The sequence below is a fragment of the Choloepus didactylus genome, chromosome 19 (assembly GCF_015220235.1).
Source record: "Choloepus didactylus isolate mChoDid1 chromosome 19, mChoDid1.pri, whole genome shotgun sequence".
Lineage (NCBI taxonomy): Eukaryota > Metazoa > Chordata > Mammalia > Pilosa > Megalonychidae > Choloepus > Choloepus didactylus.
The window spans coordinates 33,815,712-33,832,558 of NC_051325.1; the positions used below are offsets into that span (position 1 = coordinate 33,815,712).

Consider the following 16,847-nt stretch of genomic DNA (forward strand, 5'->3'; position numbering starts at 1 on the left):
TTATCTAGAAAAAACACATGGTAGGACTGAGTCCTGAGCACTGAAGGAGAACAAGGGGGTATATGAGGGAGGTTTCTGGGATTGTTGCCATGAGAATCAGGCATTGCTCTCTAAGGTCCTTTAAATGATACTTTTCTGAAAAAACATAAACTCATGACTTTTATACAGGTCTAAAAGCAAACATGTTAGAGATTTTATTTGTCTTGTTAAACAATGGGGAAACCAGTCCAAATAAAGCACAAATTTATAGGAGTAAAGAGTTGAATGATAAATAGAGACAAAAAAAAAAAAGTTTTTCCACAATGGGAAGGGAAACCAATTCTGCTGGACAAGACTGAGTTTGCACCTCTATCAGCTACCTACAACTTAGAAAGAGGTGCAAAATTGCCCAAAGACAAGAACAATGCTAGATTCAGACAGCCGGGAGGGATGCTACAGTTTTCCATAATTGATGTACACTGTTTTTTCCTATAGCCCATTTCAGCCCTGAGATTCCAGCAGTCTGGCTTCCTTGAGAGTGAGACCCCCTTGAGAGTGAAAATCCCCTTGTTCTCCTTCAGTGCTCAGGACTCAGTCCTACCATGTGTTTTTTCTAGACAATTCTCACACAGATTGCTAAGTATCACCCCTCAGTTTACAAGTGAGGAAATTAAGGCTCAGAGAGGCAAAGCAATTTGCCCAAGTCCATTGGTTTGGAGATCGGCCTCTGGAACCAGACTGGTTGGGGCCATTTCTAACCAGATGCCCTTGGGAAGATTCTCAACTTTTCTGAGTTTCAATTTCCTCATCTGTAAATGGGTTGTATTACCTCCCAAAGTTGTGGTGCAGACAAAATGAGCCAGCATGGGTAGAGTGCTTAGAATGGGCTGTATGTATACTTTCTCTTTTATTTATTTATTTATTTATTTATTTATTTATTTATTTATTTATTTATTTATTCTTTCTCTTTTTAGGGCCCCAGAACTGTTCTTACTGGGATCGCCGTGTGCTGAGGGATGGTGCTGATTAGGTACCTTGCTGTTTGTGTGTACTGCCTGGTTTCATCCTCCTTACAGCCAGATATAGCAGAGACTGTTACAACCTTTGATTAGGAAACAGAGGTTCACAAAGGCGGTGGGAGTTGCCCAAGGCCACTCTAAAAGTAAGTGCAAACTGAGTGAAAACCCAGGTCTGTTTGGTCCCTCAAGCACATGTGATTCATTGAATGCCTGTGTGGCCTTGGGTAGATCTCTACCTCTCTCTGGGCCTTGGTCTGTCCATCTCTCCAGGAGGGCTGGCTCAGCTGACCTCCTGGATGACATCTTCGGCCATTCCTTCCAGTCTGTGGGGCACTCCATGGCTGCTGAGCCGGCCAGGCCAGCACAGCTCTGGAAAAGGCCTAGTGGGCAGGTGGCGTGGGCATGGCAGGTCCGGGCGACTGGCTGCCAGGGAGGCGGCAGGGATGAGGTCTAGCCTCCGGCATGCAAACATCAGCCCCACCCAGAACACCATAGTTTCCACCTAGCTCACAGCGCCTGGTGGAAAGGGCCAAGACCAGCTGGACTTTAACAAGGGAAAAGGAAAATATGTTTCCCAATCATTGGGTCAAACCCTGAGTTGGCGAGCATGGGCCGGATGGGGCAGAGTACAGCTTCATCTGAATCAGCATTTTCCCTCTGCCACATCCATGGGCCAGCTGTAGTCTTGCAGGCAGCTATCATCTTAGAGCATCCCTGTGTCAACTGCAGCAGCCAGGCAAGTTGTCCTGCCCTTGGTCAGGGCTACAGTGCACCCAGCTCTGTGTAAAGCCCTTTGGTGGTACAAAAGAAGAACCCTTGTCTTCAGAGAATTCAGATGTCAAGTACTCATTGAGAGCTATAAATGGTTAAGAATGGCCAAGAATGCTCGGTCTGCAAAGGAAGGAAAATTCAACTCTAACTGGTTTGGGCCAAAAAGGTGATTTATTGGCTTACATATCTAAATAGTCCTTTCCTAAGGAGGAAAGCGAAGTTGGGAGGGGAAAAGAGGGCAGGAGTGAGACAGACACATTTTAACTAAAGAGGCCAGTGTAGGCCTCACTGACAAGGGGCCTTTGAGCAAAGACTTGAGGAGGTGAGGGAGTGAGCCAGGTGGACGTGCCAGGCAGATGGACCAGCAGGTGCACAGATCCTGAGATGGGAATGTGTCTGGCATGTGTATCTAGAGTCTGGGGAGGGGTGGGGAGGGGCGGATGATGAAGTCAAAAAGATAAATGGGAAGCTAAATTATTAGGGCCTTGGAGGTCAAAGAAAAGACTTGAAAAACAATTTAAAAAAAAGGAAAACCTTTTTCCTGTGACCTGACAACAGAATCAGATTCCTGTAGACCTTGGTGGATAAGGGGACTGAGGTAGGAAGGAGGAGTAGGAAAGAAGGAGATAAAGCAGAGATGGCCCCTTCCCAGCCTGGCCCTCCTTGGCTGCAGGAGGCCTCGACCAGGAGCCAGGAGGGGAATTGGTAGTCTGGGCTGCACAGCACAGCTGGAAAGGGACCCCAACACCAGTGACAGCCCCAGCAAGCAGACGCCTCCTCCAGAGTCACCTAAGGCCCCTGGGCAAGTGGGCTGGAGCCAAGCAGTTGGGGAAGGCTGCTGCTGTCCACGAAGAAGGATCCCCAAGTAGACTGGGAACCTTTCATAGCAGCAGCGTCCAGGCCTTGTCCTTTCATGGAGGGGATGTCTGCTGGGCACTCTAGCCTCTGGGGAAAGCCAGAATCCTGGGAGGAAATAAGAGACCCCTAATACCAGCCCACCACTTCATTTTCCATATGGGGAAACTGAGGCAGAAAGAGGAAATGGTGTGCCCAAGGTCATGTCATGGGACAGCAGCAAAGCTGGGACTTCTGACTCCAAAGCCAGTGCTTCCTCCTCAGTCTTGGGGTGACAGAAGAACCCTAGAGTTAAACTCCACATTTGAATCCTGCCTGGGCAAGTCACTTCACCTCTCTCTGCCTCAGATCCCTCATCTGTAAAATAGAGATAATAAAAATGATACTATCTGCCTCACACGATCATGGTAAAGATTAAATGAGGTAGTATCTGCAAAAGGTTTAGAACATAGGGACGTCAGAATAAATGGCAGAATAAGAATTTCTGAAAATTCTCTCATCCATTGCATGCTTATATCACATTTTGCTTATCCATTCATCAGTTCATGGCCGTTTAGGTTGTTCCCATTTTTTGGCTACTATGAATAATGCTGTTATGAATATTCCTGTACAAAACATGTACATGAATGTGTGCGTGAATGAGTGCTATCTCATTATGGTTTTGATTTCCCTAATGCCTACTGATGGTGAGCATCTTTTCATGTATTTATTGGCCATCTTCATCTCTTCTTTGGAGAAATGTCTATTCAAATCCCTTGCCCATTTTAAAATTGGGTTATTTGTCTTTTTATTGTGGAGTTGTAAGAGTTCTTTATATATATTTCTCTATATATCTGGTTTAAAAGATAACTGCATAAAGCAATAATTTTACATCAGTGTTGATGGGCAAACAAAGTGTGAAGATTTAATTTGTATGACAATAGCAGCCAAAAGGAGGGGGAAGGAAACAGAGCTACATAGGAGTAAATTTTTTGTATACTATTGAAATTAAGTTGGTATTAATCTGAACTAGATTTTTACAAGTTATGAGGTAATTATAATCCCAGAGAAACCATTAAGAAAATAACTAAAAAATATGTAGTAAAAGAAATGACAAGGGAATTACAATGTTACACTAGAAAATCTCTATTTAACCCAAAAGAAGGTAGTAGTGGATAAATAGAGAAACAAAAAAGACAAAAATCACACAGAAAACAAGTAGCAAATTAGCATATGTAAATCCTATTTTATTAGTAATTACACTAAATGGAAATGGATTAAACACTCTAATTAAAAGATAGAGCTTGGCAGAACAGATTGAAAAAAAAAATGATCAAAACATATGCTGTCTACAAGAGACACAATTAGAATCAAAGATATAAATGGGTTGAAAGATAAAGGATGGGGAAAGATGTTCCAAAAGAGAGTTGGAGTGGCTATACTGATATCAGACAAAATAGATTTTAAAACAAAAATTGTTACTAGAAATAAAGAATAACATAAGAATAAAGGGTCAATCCATTAAGAAGATATAATAATTATAAAAATATATGCACCTAACAACAGAGCACCAAATTACATGAAGCAAAAACTGTCAGAATTGAAGGATGAAATAGACAATTCAACAATAACAGTTGGAGATTTTAATACCCCACTTCAATAATGAACAGAACAACGAGACAGAAGATCAAAAGGAAACAGAAGACTTGGACAACATTGTAAACCAACTAGATCTAACAGAGTCTATAAAACACTCCATCCCAAATTAGGAGAACATATATTATTTCTCAAGTGCACATGGGAGATTCTCCAGTATCAATCATATGCTAGGTCATTCAACAAGTGTCAATATATTTAAAAGGATCAAAATCATACAAAGTATTTCTCTGACCACATGGAATAAAATTAGAAATCATAATAGAAGGAAATTTGGGAAATTCACAAATATGTGGAAGTTAAACAATACACTGCTAAATAACCAATGAGTCAAAGAAGAATTCACAAGAGAAATTAGAAAATACTTCAAGGCAAGTGAAAACAAAAACACAACTTACCAAAACTTATGGAACCTCGCAAAAGCAATTCTTAAACATCTACATTCAAAAAAAAGAAGAAAGCTATCAAATCAATAACCTAACCACCATAAGAAACCTTAGAAACTAGAAAAAGAAGAGGAAACTAAACTCAAAACAAGCAGAAGGAATGAAATAATAAACAGCCCTTCTGTCCCCAAAGGAGAGAGACAGAAAGGACTCAAATTCTAAAATCGGGGATGAAAAAGGGGGTAGTACTACCTACCTTACAGAAATAAAAAGGATTGTAAGAGAATACTATAAACAAAGATATGCCAACAAATTATATAACCTAGATGAAGTAGCCAAATTCCTAGAAAGACTGAAGAAGAAAAAGAATATATGAATAGACCTATAACAAGAAAAGAGATTGAATTAGCAACCAAAAAGTTTCCAAAGAAAAGCCTAGGCCCAGATGGGTTTACTGGTGAATCCCACTAAACATTTAAAGGAGAAAATACCATTCCTTCACAAACTCTTCCAAAAAATAGAATAGGAGGGAATACTTTCCAACTCATTTTATGAAGCCAATTTTATACTAATACCAAAAGGAGACAAAGGACATCATAAGAAAAGAAAACTACAGACCAACACCCCTCACGAGTATAAATGCAAAGATCCTCAATAGAAAATTAGCCAACTGTAAAAAAAATAAAATAAAAAAGACTATGTACCATGACCAAGTGAGATTTATCCCAGGAATGCTAGGGTAGTTCAACATATGAAAATAAATAAATGTAATGCATCATATTAATAGAATAAAGGGAAAAAACTCACATGATCATCTCAAGAGAAGGAGAAAAGGCATTTGACAAAATTCAAACCTCTTTCATGATAAAAAAAAATGCTCAACAATCTAGGAATAGAAGGGAACTTACTTAACCTGATAAAAGGCATCTTTGAAACCCCCACAGCTCACATTATGTTTAATGGTGAAAGACTGAAATCTTTCCTCCTAAGATCAGGAACAAGTCAAGGATGTTCACTCTTGGCACTTCTATTCAAAATTGTACTGGAGGTTCTAGCCAGGCAATTAGGCAAGAAAAAGAAATAAAGGCATACAGATTAGAAAGAAGGAAATAAAACTGTCTCAATTTATAGATGACATGATCTTGCATAAAGAGAAACTAAGGATTCCAGAAAAAAGCTACTCAAGCTAATAAATAAGTTCAGCAAACTTGCAGATAGATCGATATACAAAAATCAAGTGTATTTCCATATACTAGCAATGACAATCCAAAAATTAAATTATGAAAACAATTCCATTTCCAATAGCATCTGTTCTAGTTTGCTAATGCTGCCAGAATGCCAAACACCAGAAATGGATTGGCTTTTATAAAAGGGGGTTTATTTTGTTGCACAGTTACAGTCTTAAGGTCATAAAGTGTCCAAGATAACGCATCAGCAATCAAGTACCTTCACTGGAGGATGGCCAATGGCATCCGGAAAACCTCTGTTAGCTGGGAAGGCACGTAGCTGGTGTCTGCTCCAGAGTTCTGGTTTCAAAATGGCTTTCTCCCAGGACTTTCCTCTCTAGGCTTCAGCTTCTCTCCAGAAAGTCACTCTCAGTTGCTCTTGGGGCATTTGTCCTCTCTTAGCTTCTCCGGAGCAAAAGTTGGCTTTCAAAGGCCATCTCCAAAATGTCTCTGTAAGCTGAAGCTCCTCTCTCAGTTCCAGTGCATTCTTCAAAGTGTCCCTCTTGGCTGTAGCAAGCTCGCTCCTTCTGTCTGAGTTTATATACTGCTCCAGTAATCAAGGCCCACCCTGAATGGGTGGGGCCACGCCTCCCTGGAAATTATCTCATCAGAGTTATCACCTACAATTGGGTGGGTCACATCTCCATGGAAGCACTCAAAGGATTCCAATCTAATCAGCACTAAAACATCTGCCCCACAAAGTTGCATCAAAGAATATGGCTTTTTCTGGGGGACATAATACATTCAAACCAACACAGCATCAAAAAAAATAAAATTCTTAGGAATAAGCTTAACAAAAGAAGCACAAGACTTGTACACTGAAAACTACAAAACACTGACAAAACTTGAAGCAGATGAAAATAAATGGAAGAATGTCCTGTGTTCGTGGGTTGGAAGACAACATTGGCAATATTCCCTAAATTGATCTGCAGATTCAATGCAACTCCTGTCAAAACCCAGGCTGGCATTTTTTCAGAAATTAACAAGCAGTTCCTAAAATTCATAAGGAAATGCAAACAAACCAGAATAATCAAAGCAGTCTTAATAAGGACAACATTGAAAGACTCACACTTCCCTATTTCAAAACTTACTACAAAGCTATAGCAAGTAAGACTGTATAGTACTGGCATAAGGACAGATGTATAGATCAACAAAATAGAATTGAGAGTCTGGGAATGAACCCATACATTTTTTTTAGTAATTGAGTTTCAACAAGGGTGCCTAGAAAATTCAGTGAGGGGAAAGAGTCTTTTCAACAATTCGTTCTTGGACACCAGAAAATCTACATGCAAAAATTGAAGGTGAACCTCTATCTCACACCAATACATAAATTACTCAAAATGGATCAAAAACTTAAATGTATAGGTAAAACTATAAAACTCTTAGAAGAAAACTTAAGAATAAATCTTCATGACCTTGGATTAGGCAATGATTTCTTAGGTATGAATCTGAAAGCACAGCAAGCAAAGAAAAAATAGGTAAATTGCACTTCATCAAAATTTAAAACTTTTGTACTTCAAAAGACACTATCAGTGAAGTGAAAATATAGTCACAGAAGGGGAGAAAAAATTGACCAATCATGTACATGACAAGAGTCTAGTATCCAGAATATATAAAGATCCCTTACAATTCAATAAAAAGACAAATAATTTTAAAATGAGCATAGGACTTGAATAGACATTTCTCCAAAGAAGAGATAAAGATGGCCAATAAACACATGAAAAGATGATCACCATCATTAGCCATTAGGGAATTGCAAATCAAAACCACAATGAGATTCCACTTCAAATGCACTAGGATGGTTATAATAAAACCCCAAACTGAAGCAATTCAGAAGTCTATCACCAGTGGAATGAATGATACGTTGTAGTATATTCATACAGTAGAACACTTAAGAACAATGAAATGAATGACCTTCTGCTTCATGCAACAACCTGGATGAATCTCCCAATCATCATTTTGGGCAAAAGAATCCAGACACAATAGATAATCCTGCATAATTCCATGTACACAAAGTTCAGAAACAGGCAAAACTAATCCGTGGTGTTAGAAGTCATGATAGGGGTTGTTCTAGTTTGCCAATGCTGCCGGAATGCAAAACACCAGAAATGGATTGGCTTTTATAAAGGGGGTTTATTTGGTTGCATAGTTAATGTTTTAAGGCCATAAAGTGTCCAAGATAAGTCATTAACAAACGAGTACCTTCACTGGAGGATGGCCAATGGTGTCCGATAAACCTCTGTTAGCTGGGAAGGCACATGGCTGGTGTCTGCTCCAAAGTTCTGTTTTCAAAATGGCTTTCTCCCAGGACATTCCTCTCTAGGTTGCAGTTCCTCAAAAATGTCACTCTTAGTTGCACTTGGGATATTTGTCCTCTCTCAGCTTCTCCAGAGCAAGAGTCTGCTTTCAACGGCCGTGTTCAAAATGTCTCTCATCTGCAGCTCCTGTGCTTTCTTCAAAGTATCCCTCTTAGCTGTAGCTCCTCTTCAAAACATCACTCACAGCTGCACTGAGTTCCTTCTGTTTGTCAGCTTATTTATATGGCTCCACTGATCAAGGCCCACCCTGAATGGGTGGGGCCATGCCTCCATGGAAAGATTTCATCAGAGTTATCACCTACACTTGGGTGGGGCACATCTCCATGGAAACACTCAAAGAATTGCAATTTAATCAGCACTAAAATTTCTGCCCCACAAGATTGCATCAGAAAATATGGCTTTTCCTGGGGGACATAATACATTCAAACCAGCACATTCCACTCCCTGGATCCCAGAAAAACATATTCTTTCCAAGTACCAAATACATTCATCCCATCACAATATCACAAAAACTTAAATCATTTCAGTAACAATAGTTAAGTACAAGATGCCAACGAAGTCAATTGTAGGCGTGGTCGGTCCTAAGGCATAATTCTCCTTTGGCTGTGGATCTGTGAACTTAGAACAAGTTATGTGCTTCCAATATACAAAGGAGGGACATTCATAGGATAAACATTCCCATTGCCATAAGGAGAAACAGTAAGGAAAGCAGGGTTTAAGGGACCAAAACAGTTCCTAAAACCTGCAGGGCAAACTCCATTAGATTTCAGAGTCTGAGAGTCATTAACAGAATGACATTGCATCCTTGGGGCTTGAAAGAGTGGGAGTCTAACCCTTCCTAAGGGCCTTTGTGGCAGCCCTTTCCTCTCCAAACGCTTGGGTGAGTGCTCCAATATATCCACACATTGGGGAGACTACCTTCTTGGCCCCACCCTCCTCAAACATCGGGGCAGCACCTGGATTCCCTTCCATCTCCAGGGCACATGCTCAACCCCTTCAGAATAGTGTGGTGGCAGCCAGGCTCTCCCCAATTCCGAGGGAATGTGCTCCACCCTCTTTGGGGCCTGGGGTGGCAAAACTCTTCTGGAGCATCAAGGAGGAAGGCCCACCCTCGACCTCCAGGGCAAACTCACCCTTTCCGTGTGTGTGGGCCACTCTGCTCTCCCAGCCCAAGGCCTCTTGACTCCAGACCTTGACCTCCATGGCTCTGTCTTTGAAGAAATTTTTCCTTCAATTTGTTTCTTGTCAGTCCCCTCCAGTCCAGACCAGCAGCGGCTCTGTCTATAAAGATCTCTCAAAAATTCTGTTGGCTTTGCATGAAGCACACAGGGGTCAAAGCCATCAGACAATAGGACTTTCCACAAATCCTTTCTGCTTAACCTCTTCTCCAATCTTGGCTTGTTCTGAAATGATGGCTGGGTTCCATATTTGGTTGCATCCTCATGTTGGGCTGTAGCTTCTGGGATTCCATCCCGTGGAAGCCTGGAATTTTCCAAGCCATCAGCTTCTGGTTTCTCTGAACCCAAGAGTTCAGTTCTAAGTTTATCTCTGTCCGCTCTCGTTTTACTATAAGCTGCAAGGAGAAGGCAGGGCACATCCTCTACACGTAGTCTGGAGATCTCCTCAGCTAAGTATTCCAGGTTGTCACTTTCAAATTATTCCCTCCATCTGACACTAGGACTCAATTTTGCCAAATTCTCTGCCACTTTAAAACAAGGATCGCCGCCTTCTAGTTTATAACAACACAGTCATCATTTCTGTTCAAGGCCTCTTCAGAAGTATCTTTAGAGTCCATATTTCCACAAACAGTCTCTTCAAAGCAGTTTAGGCCTTTTCTGTCAAGCTCCTCACAATTCTTCCAGAATATTCCCCGTATCCATTTAAAAAGCCACTCCAACATGTTTGATATTTGCAAACTCTGCAGCAAAAGCACTCTACTTCCGGTACCAAAATCTGTTCTAGTTTGCTAATGCTGCTGGAATGCAAAGTACCAGAAATGGATTGGCTTTTATTTTATATAAAAATATTTGGTTACACAGTTACAGTCTTAAGACCATAAAGTGTCCAAGGTAACACATCAGCAATCGAGTACCTTCACTGGAGGATGGCCAATGGTGCCCAAAAAACCTCTGTTAGCTGGGAAGGCACATGGCTGGTGTCTGCTCCAAAGTTCTGTTTTCAAAATGGCTTTCTCCCAGGACATTCCTCTCTAGGTTGCAGTTCCTCAAAAATGTCACTCTTAGTTGCACTTGGGATATTAGTCCTCTCTCAACTTCTCCGGAGCAAGAGTCTGCTTTCAACGGCCGTGTTCAAAATGTCTCTCATCTGCAGCTCCTGTGCTTTCTTCAAAGTGTCCCTCTTAGCTGTAGCTCCTCTTCAAAACATCACTCACAGCTGCACTGAGTTCCTTCTGTTTGTCAATTTATTTATATGGCTCCACTGATCAAGGCCCACCCTGAATGGGTGGGGCCATGCCTCCATGGAAATATCTCATCAGAGTTATCACCTATGCTTGGGTGGGGCACATCCCCATGGAAACACTCAAAGAATTCCAATCTAATCAGCACTAAAATGTCTGCCCCACAAGACTGCATCAAAGAATATGGCTTTTCCTGGGGGACATAATACATTCAAACCAGCACAATCATTTAAGAGAAAGTGTAAAAATTCTGCTTTGTGCCCATCTGAGCATCATGGTAAATTGTAACCCTGTGCACAAATGCTTTCTTTATTCTCTTAGCAACCCTATGAGCTAGGCACTATAATTGCTCCCATTTTTCACATGTGGAAACTGAGGTTTAGAGAGTGAAGTGCTTGCTCAATGTCACAGCTTGACTCCAGTGGTCACTTTCATCCACGGTGCTGGGCTGTTCATAATGTATGTACTGTAGAGCCCGGTATGTTGGCAGATATTGTCTTCCCAAATAAATTGTAGAGGGTGCTGGAACTAGGAATGAGGGACTGTTCCAGTTTGCTAATGCTGCCATTATGCAAAATACCAGAAATGGATTACCTTTTATAAAGGGGGTTTATTTGATTACACAGTTATGGTCCTTAGGCAACAAAAATATCAAAACTAAGGCATCAACAAATGATACCTTCACTGAAGGAAGGCCGGTGGCATCCGGAACACCTCTGCAGCTGGGAATGCACGTGGCTGGCTTCTGCTGTTGTAGCCAGGAAAGACTGAAGAAGAAAAAGAATATGTGAATAGACCTATAACAAGAAATAAGATTGAATTAGCAACAAAAATTTGTGTTTCAAAATGGCTTTCTCCAAAATGTTTCTGGGTCTCTGTTAGCTTCTTCAGCTCCTGTGCATCTTAAGTGTTGGGGTCCTCTCTTAGGTCCTCCAGAGCAAACTCTGGGCTAGCATTTCCAAATGTCTCCAAACATCTCCAAGTGTCAGTGTTAGTGTCAGCTCTTAGCTTCTCTCCAAAATGTCCCTCTCACCTGCTCTCAGCTCCTTCTGTTTGTGAGCTCTTTTATAGGACTCCAGTGATTAAATCAAGACCCACCATGAATGAATGGGGTACAAGTCTCCATGGAAATAATTTAATCAAAGTTTTGCCCACAGTTGATTGAGTCACATCTCCATGGAAACACTCAATCAAAAGATTCCAACCTAAACAACACTGATACGTCTGCCCTCACAAGACTGCATTAAAGAATATGGCTTTTTCTGGGAAACATAATATATGCAAACTGGCACAGGGGCCTTGAGTTCTAGGAAGATCTAATTCTGCTATCAATTAACTGGCAGCCCTTGAGCATGAGTGACAACAGCTAACGCTTTCCCAAGTTCCTTAAATGATCACCAGGCCCTCTCCCGCCCACTATCCTATCTGCTCCCTTGCAGACAGGAGGTGGTGGGCTTGGTGTCAGAACCCTCCTGTCTAGCAGATAAGAAACTGAGGGAAGAGAACCTAAGATAGCGGCTAGGTGAGACAGGGCAAAAAAACACCTCCATGAAAAATACTGGATAAAAACCAGAAAGTGACTCAGAACACCAGTTTCAGCGATGCACCAGCTGGACAAGGTCTGCTAAAACCACAGGGACCGTGCACTTGGTGAAACCGGGAGTCTGCATTCTGAAACGAGTGAGCAACCTGACTGAAAGCTCCACAGCCGTGCTGCAGTGTGGGGAAACCAGGGGTTGGCATTTGGAGATGGACTAGTTCTTTAAAAAAAAAAAAAAAAAAAAAAAAACCCAGGAGCAGCTGCAGTTACGACGGTGAGAACCACACAGTGAAACATGGCAGGAGCGGGCTGTGCCAACCTCTCGGTGTCTGGCATGGAGGATAGACCACTGCTGATTCCTTTAGGGCCAGGGGGCAAACAGGAGAGCCAAAAGGAGAAAGAAACCATGCTGTTTGCAGCCGGCTCCCCAGCGGGCTGGAGACACTCCTTCCCAGGGCCGTACCTGCAGCCCAGAGCCACACCAGGAAACCCAGTGTGACGGGGAGTGTATCCCATGTCATCGCGCACACGCCACAGTATCAGCCGTGGACAGTGGCCTTGGGTGCATACACAGCTAGTTGTCCCAGAGCTGGGAAGGCAGAGCTGTGCGAAAAGCAGGGGGTTGAGATGACCCATTCAGCCTTTTTTGCATCAGTCCAGGAGTGCCCCTGCACAGCCCGGTGGCCCGGGGCTTCCCTTGAGGGATGGCACGCACTTGTGACATAGCCCAGCCTTCCCTCAGTGGAGGTCCTGGAAGATCACAGCTGAGAACGGGGGCCCGCTCGGAAAACCCAGGGATGTTATGTCAATGCCAGTGACTTGTGGGTCAGCGGCAGAGAAAATCTGGGGCAAAACTGAAATGAAGGTTTAGACTCTTGCAACAGCCTTGAATCTCCGGGAACACCTGGGAGGTTTGATTATTAAAGCTGCCCTGTCTCCCTAACCACCCAGACACACGCCCCACAAGTTGTATTTTTTACAACTTGAAAGAACCCTATCAAGCAAAGCAAATGCCAAGAGGCCAAAAACAACAGAAAATCTTAAAGCATATGATAAAACCAGATGATGTGGAGAACCCAATCCCAAATACCCAAATCAAAATATCAGAAGAGACACAGTACTTGGCACAATTAATCAAAGGACTACAATCAAAGAACAAGAGCATGGCATGGGATCTAAAGGACATCAAGAAGAACATGGCACAGGATATAAATGACATAAAGAAGACCCTAGAAGATCATAAAGAAGAAATTGCAAGAGTAAATTAAAAAATAGAAGATCTTATGGAAATAAAAGAAACTGTTGGCCAAATTAAAAAGACTCTGGATGCTCATAATACAAGATTAGAGGAAGTTGAACAACAACTCAGAGTCCTAGAGGACCACAGAACAGAAAATGAAAGAGCAAAAGAAAGAATGGAGTGAAAAATCGAAAAAAATCGAAATGGATCTCAGGGATACGATAGATAAAATAAAACGTCCAAAGTTAAGACTCATTGATGTCCCAGAAGGGAAGAGAAGGGTAAAGGTCTAGAAAGAGTATTCAAAGAAATTGTTGGGAAAAACTTCCCAAACCTTCTACACAATATAAATACACAAAGCATAAGTGCCCAGCGAACTCCAAATAGAATAAATCCAAATAAACCCACTCCAACATATGTTCTGATCAGACTGTCAAATATTGAAGAGAAGGAGCAAGTTCTGAAAGCAGCAAGAGAAAAGCAATTCACCACATACAAAGGGAACAACATAAGACTAAGTAGTGACTACTCAGCGGCCACCATAGAGGCAAGAAGGCAGTGGCATGACATATTTAAAATTCTGAGAGAGAAAAATTTCCAACCAAGAATACTTTATCCAGCAAAACTCTCCTTCAATTTTGAGGGAGGGCTTAAATTTTTCACAGACAAACAAATGCTGAGAGATTTTTGCCAATAAAAGACCTACCCTACTTCAGATACTAAAGGGAGCCCTACTGACAGAAACAAAGAAAGGAGAGAGAGATAGAGAAATTTAACAGACATATATAGAACCTTACATCCCAAATCACCAGGACACACATTTTTCTCTAGTAATCATGGATCTTTCTCCAGAATAGACCATTATGCTGGGACATAAAACAAGCCTCAATAAATTAAAAAAAAAATTTGAATATATTCAAAGCACATTCTCTGACCACAATGGAATACAAACAGAAGTCAATAATTTTTTATTTGTAACTCCACTATTTACTTCCTACATGATATAAAATACACAGACTCTAACAACAAATCAGTGGTTTTGGACTCAATGTAAAATATGTAATTTTTGACAACTATATAAAGGTGGGGGAATGGAGGAGTATAGGAACATAGTTTACGTGTCCTATTGAAGTTAAGTTGGTATCAAAGAAAAACAAGATTGTTATGGATTTAAGAGGTTAAATTTAAGCCCCACAGTAAACACAAAGAAATTATCAGAGAATATGACCATAGAGATGAAAAGTGGAGTATGGGTTATGAGAAGTGGGGGAAGGGGCAATGGGGAATTAAGAAATGAGTGTAGGGTTGGTGTTTGGGGTGAAGGAAAATTTCTAGTAATGGAAGGTGGGAAGGTGATTGCATTACAACATTCTAAATGTGATTAATTCCACTAATGAAATGCTAGGGAGGGGTGGAATGGGAAGATTTAGGCTGTACATATGTTTCCACAAGTGAAAAAAAAAAAAAAAAGACAGTCTAAATAGATGACAATTGAATGCCAAGGATGGTCCTGGATGGGATCTGAGGATGGAGAACAGGAGGCTCAAAGGGACACAGTTGAGACATAAGGTAAAAAAAAAAAAAAAAAAAAAAAAAGGAATTATAGAATGTAAGCTTTGTATTGATGTTGAATTTCTTGAACTTCTTAGCTGCACTTAATGGGATTGTATAGAAGAATGTTCTTGTTCATGGGAATTGTATATGTGAATTATAGTGTTTGTTCAAGGATGTGTGCAGCTTGCTCTCATATGTTCAGAAGACAGAGCAATAGATGATGGATGATAGATAGGGACGGAGAGAGGGAGGGAAAGAAGGAAATGGTGGTGTGACAGGATGTTAAAGTTGGTGGATCGGGGTATCGGGGGAGGGGGTCAGGGTATCCTGGAGTTCTGTGTATGGGGTTTGTATTGTTTTTGCAACTGTTCCTAAAACTTTGAATTTATTTCAAAATAAAATTAAAAAAAAAAAAAAGCAACCCTTGTTGGGGGGGAATCCATGCAAAGTTTAAAAAAATTAGCTTCAATGTAGTTATTTTAGGTTACTTGGTTTTTCTTATACCTTTGTTTGATTATGGTTTGTTCATTTTCTTGGGGTATGGAAGGAACATGTTGGAAGCAATGTAGTTATTTTAGATTATTTGTTTTTCTTATTCCTTTGCTTGGATGTGTTTATTAATTTTCTTGGGGTATGGAAGGAACATGTTGGAAGCAAAGCAGTTGTTTTACGTTATTTGTTTTCCTTAATCCTTTGCTTTGTTTTTGTTTGAAATGTTGTGTTTTTTTGTTGTTGTTTGTTTGTTTTAATTTTTCGATAAAGTTAAAAAAAAAAAAAACTGAGGGACACAGGCTATCTAGCAGGTCAGTAAGAAGGTTTGGGGTAGAGTGTATCCCTGCTCCTCCCTGGGCCTCGGTGTGCCCGTCTATAAAATGGGGAGAAGGGCACTCAGTCTGGAACATTTCTAAACTCTCCCATCTGGTTTTGAGTTTCTTGACTGCAAGAGAAAAAAGAGAAAGACAGAGGAAAAAGCAAGGGAGAGGGAGAAGGGAAGGAGAGAGGCAGAGTGCTAAAGGGGTGGTTTGGGTTTCAGCTTTTATTTTTTTAGGTCATAATGAGAAAAGATTCAAACCAGATGTTGTCCTAGTGACTTGCAGTAGCAGAGAGTGGAACTGTGTTGATAATACCCCATTAGCGTGAAGCAATATATCTATCAACAGCCCCAGTCAGAGCAGAGCGGTTGGCATTTGCAGGAACTCTGTCCCCCAAGCTCAAGTTCAGCGTTTGAAAAGACCTCAGACTCCGACTGGGTTTCCAAACTCTTCCAGGAAGGGCCCATTCACCAGGGTGTGTCCAGCCCCAGTTCCCACTCACACCTCTGGGGGAGAGCCTTGCTCACGGGGCACAGCCCGGACCCCCGTCACTCACTGGTGACACATCGGAGGAGGATGGGGCGGCGGGAGGAGCAGCAGCCCAGAAGAGCCGGGCTCAGTGGGCAGATGGAGCATGGCCCAAACAGCCCATGGGATCCCAGGCCACATTGTTATTACTTTTTAATTAAAATGGCGTCTTTTTCCCTTATTACAAAAGCCATGTCTGTTTATTTTAGCAAAATTAGACTGAACAGACTAGGAAAAAGAAAAAATTTAATAAGACCCATGGCCCAGAAAGAGCCATTGTTAACACCCGGGTGTATCCAGGGGTCACAAGCTCCAGCACCCGTGGGGGCCAGGCAATTCAATGTAGATGAGGATCCGGTGGTATTAAAATTAATATAAATGTGTGAGCAGAGTGAATTAATTTATATTACAATTAATATAAATAAGTAAATTGTGATATTATAAAGTATTAGGAATGTCTGAAGCTGTGGAATAACAGAGAGCACACAGCCAGTGCAAAGGCATTCCAAACTCAAAGAGATTTTAAATATTGATCTAGGCTCCAGGGGGCCGCCAGTTTGAAACT

The 16,847-nt window shown here is 41.4% G+C and overlaps 1 protein-coding gene across 8 annotated transcripts in view; it reads left to right on the top strand.

Moving 5' to 3' along the window:
* Nucleotides 1-16,847, top strand: part of RSPO4 (R-spondin 4) — a 151,879-nt gene that overhangs the window by 7,808 nt on the left and 127,224 nt on the right. For 4 of the 8 annotated variants that reach the window (XM_037811050.1, XM_037811048.1, XM_037811052.1 and 1 more), the window contains one exon: nt 954-1,141. Coding sequence is in view for 1 of the 8 variants with exons in the window: in XM_037811052.1 (XP_037666980.1) it covers nt 1,141 (1 nt within the window). In the remaining 7 variants the exon portion in view is untranslated. The remainder of the gene's footprint in view (nt 1-953; nt 1,142-16,847) is intronic. The other 4 variants (XM_037811045.1, XM_037811044.1, XM_037811051.1 and 1 more) reach the window with 1 other exon arrangement.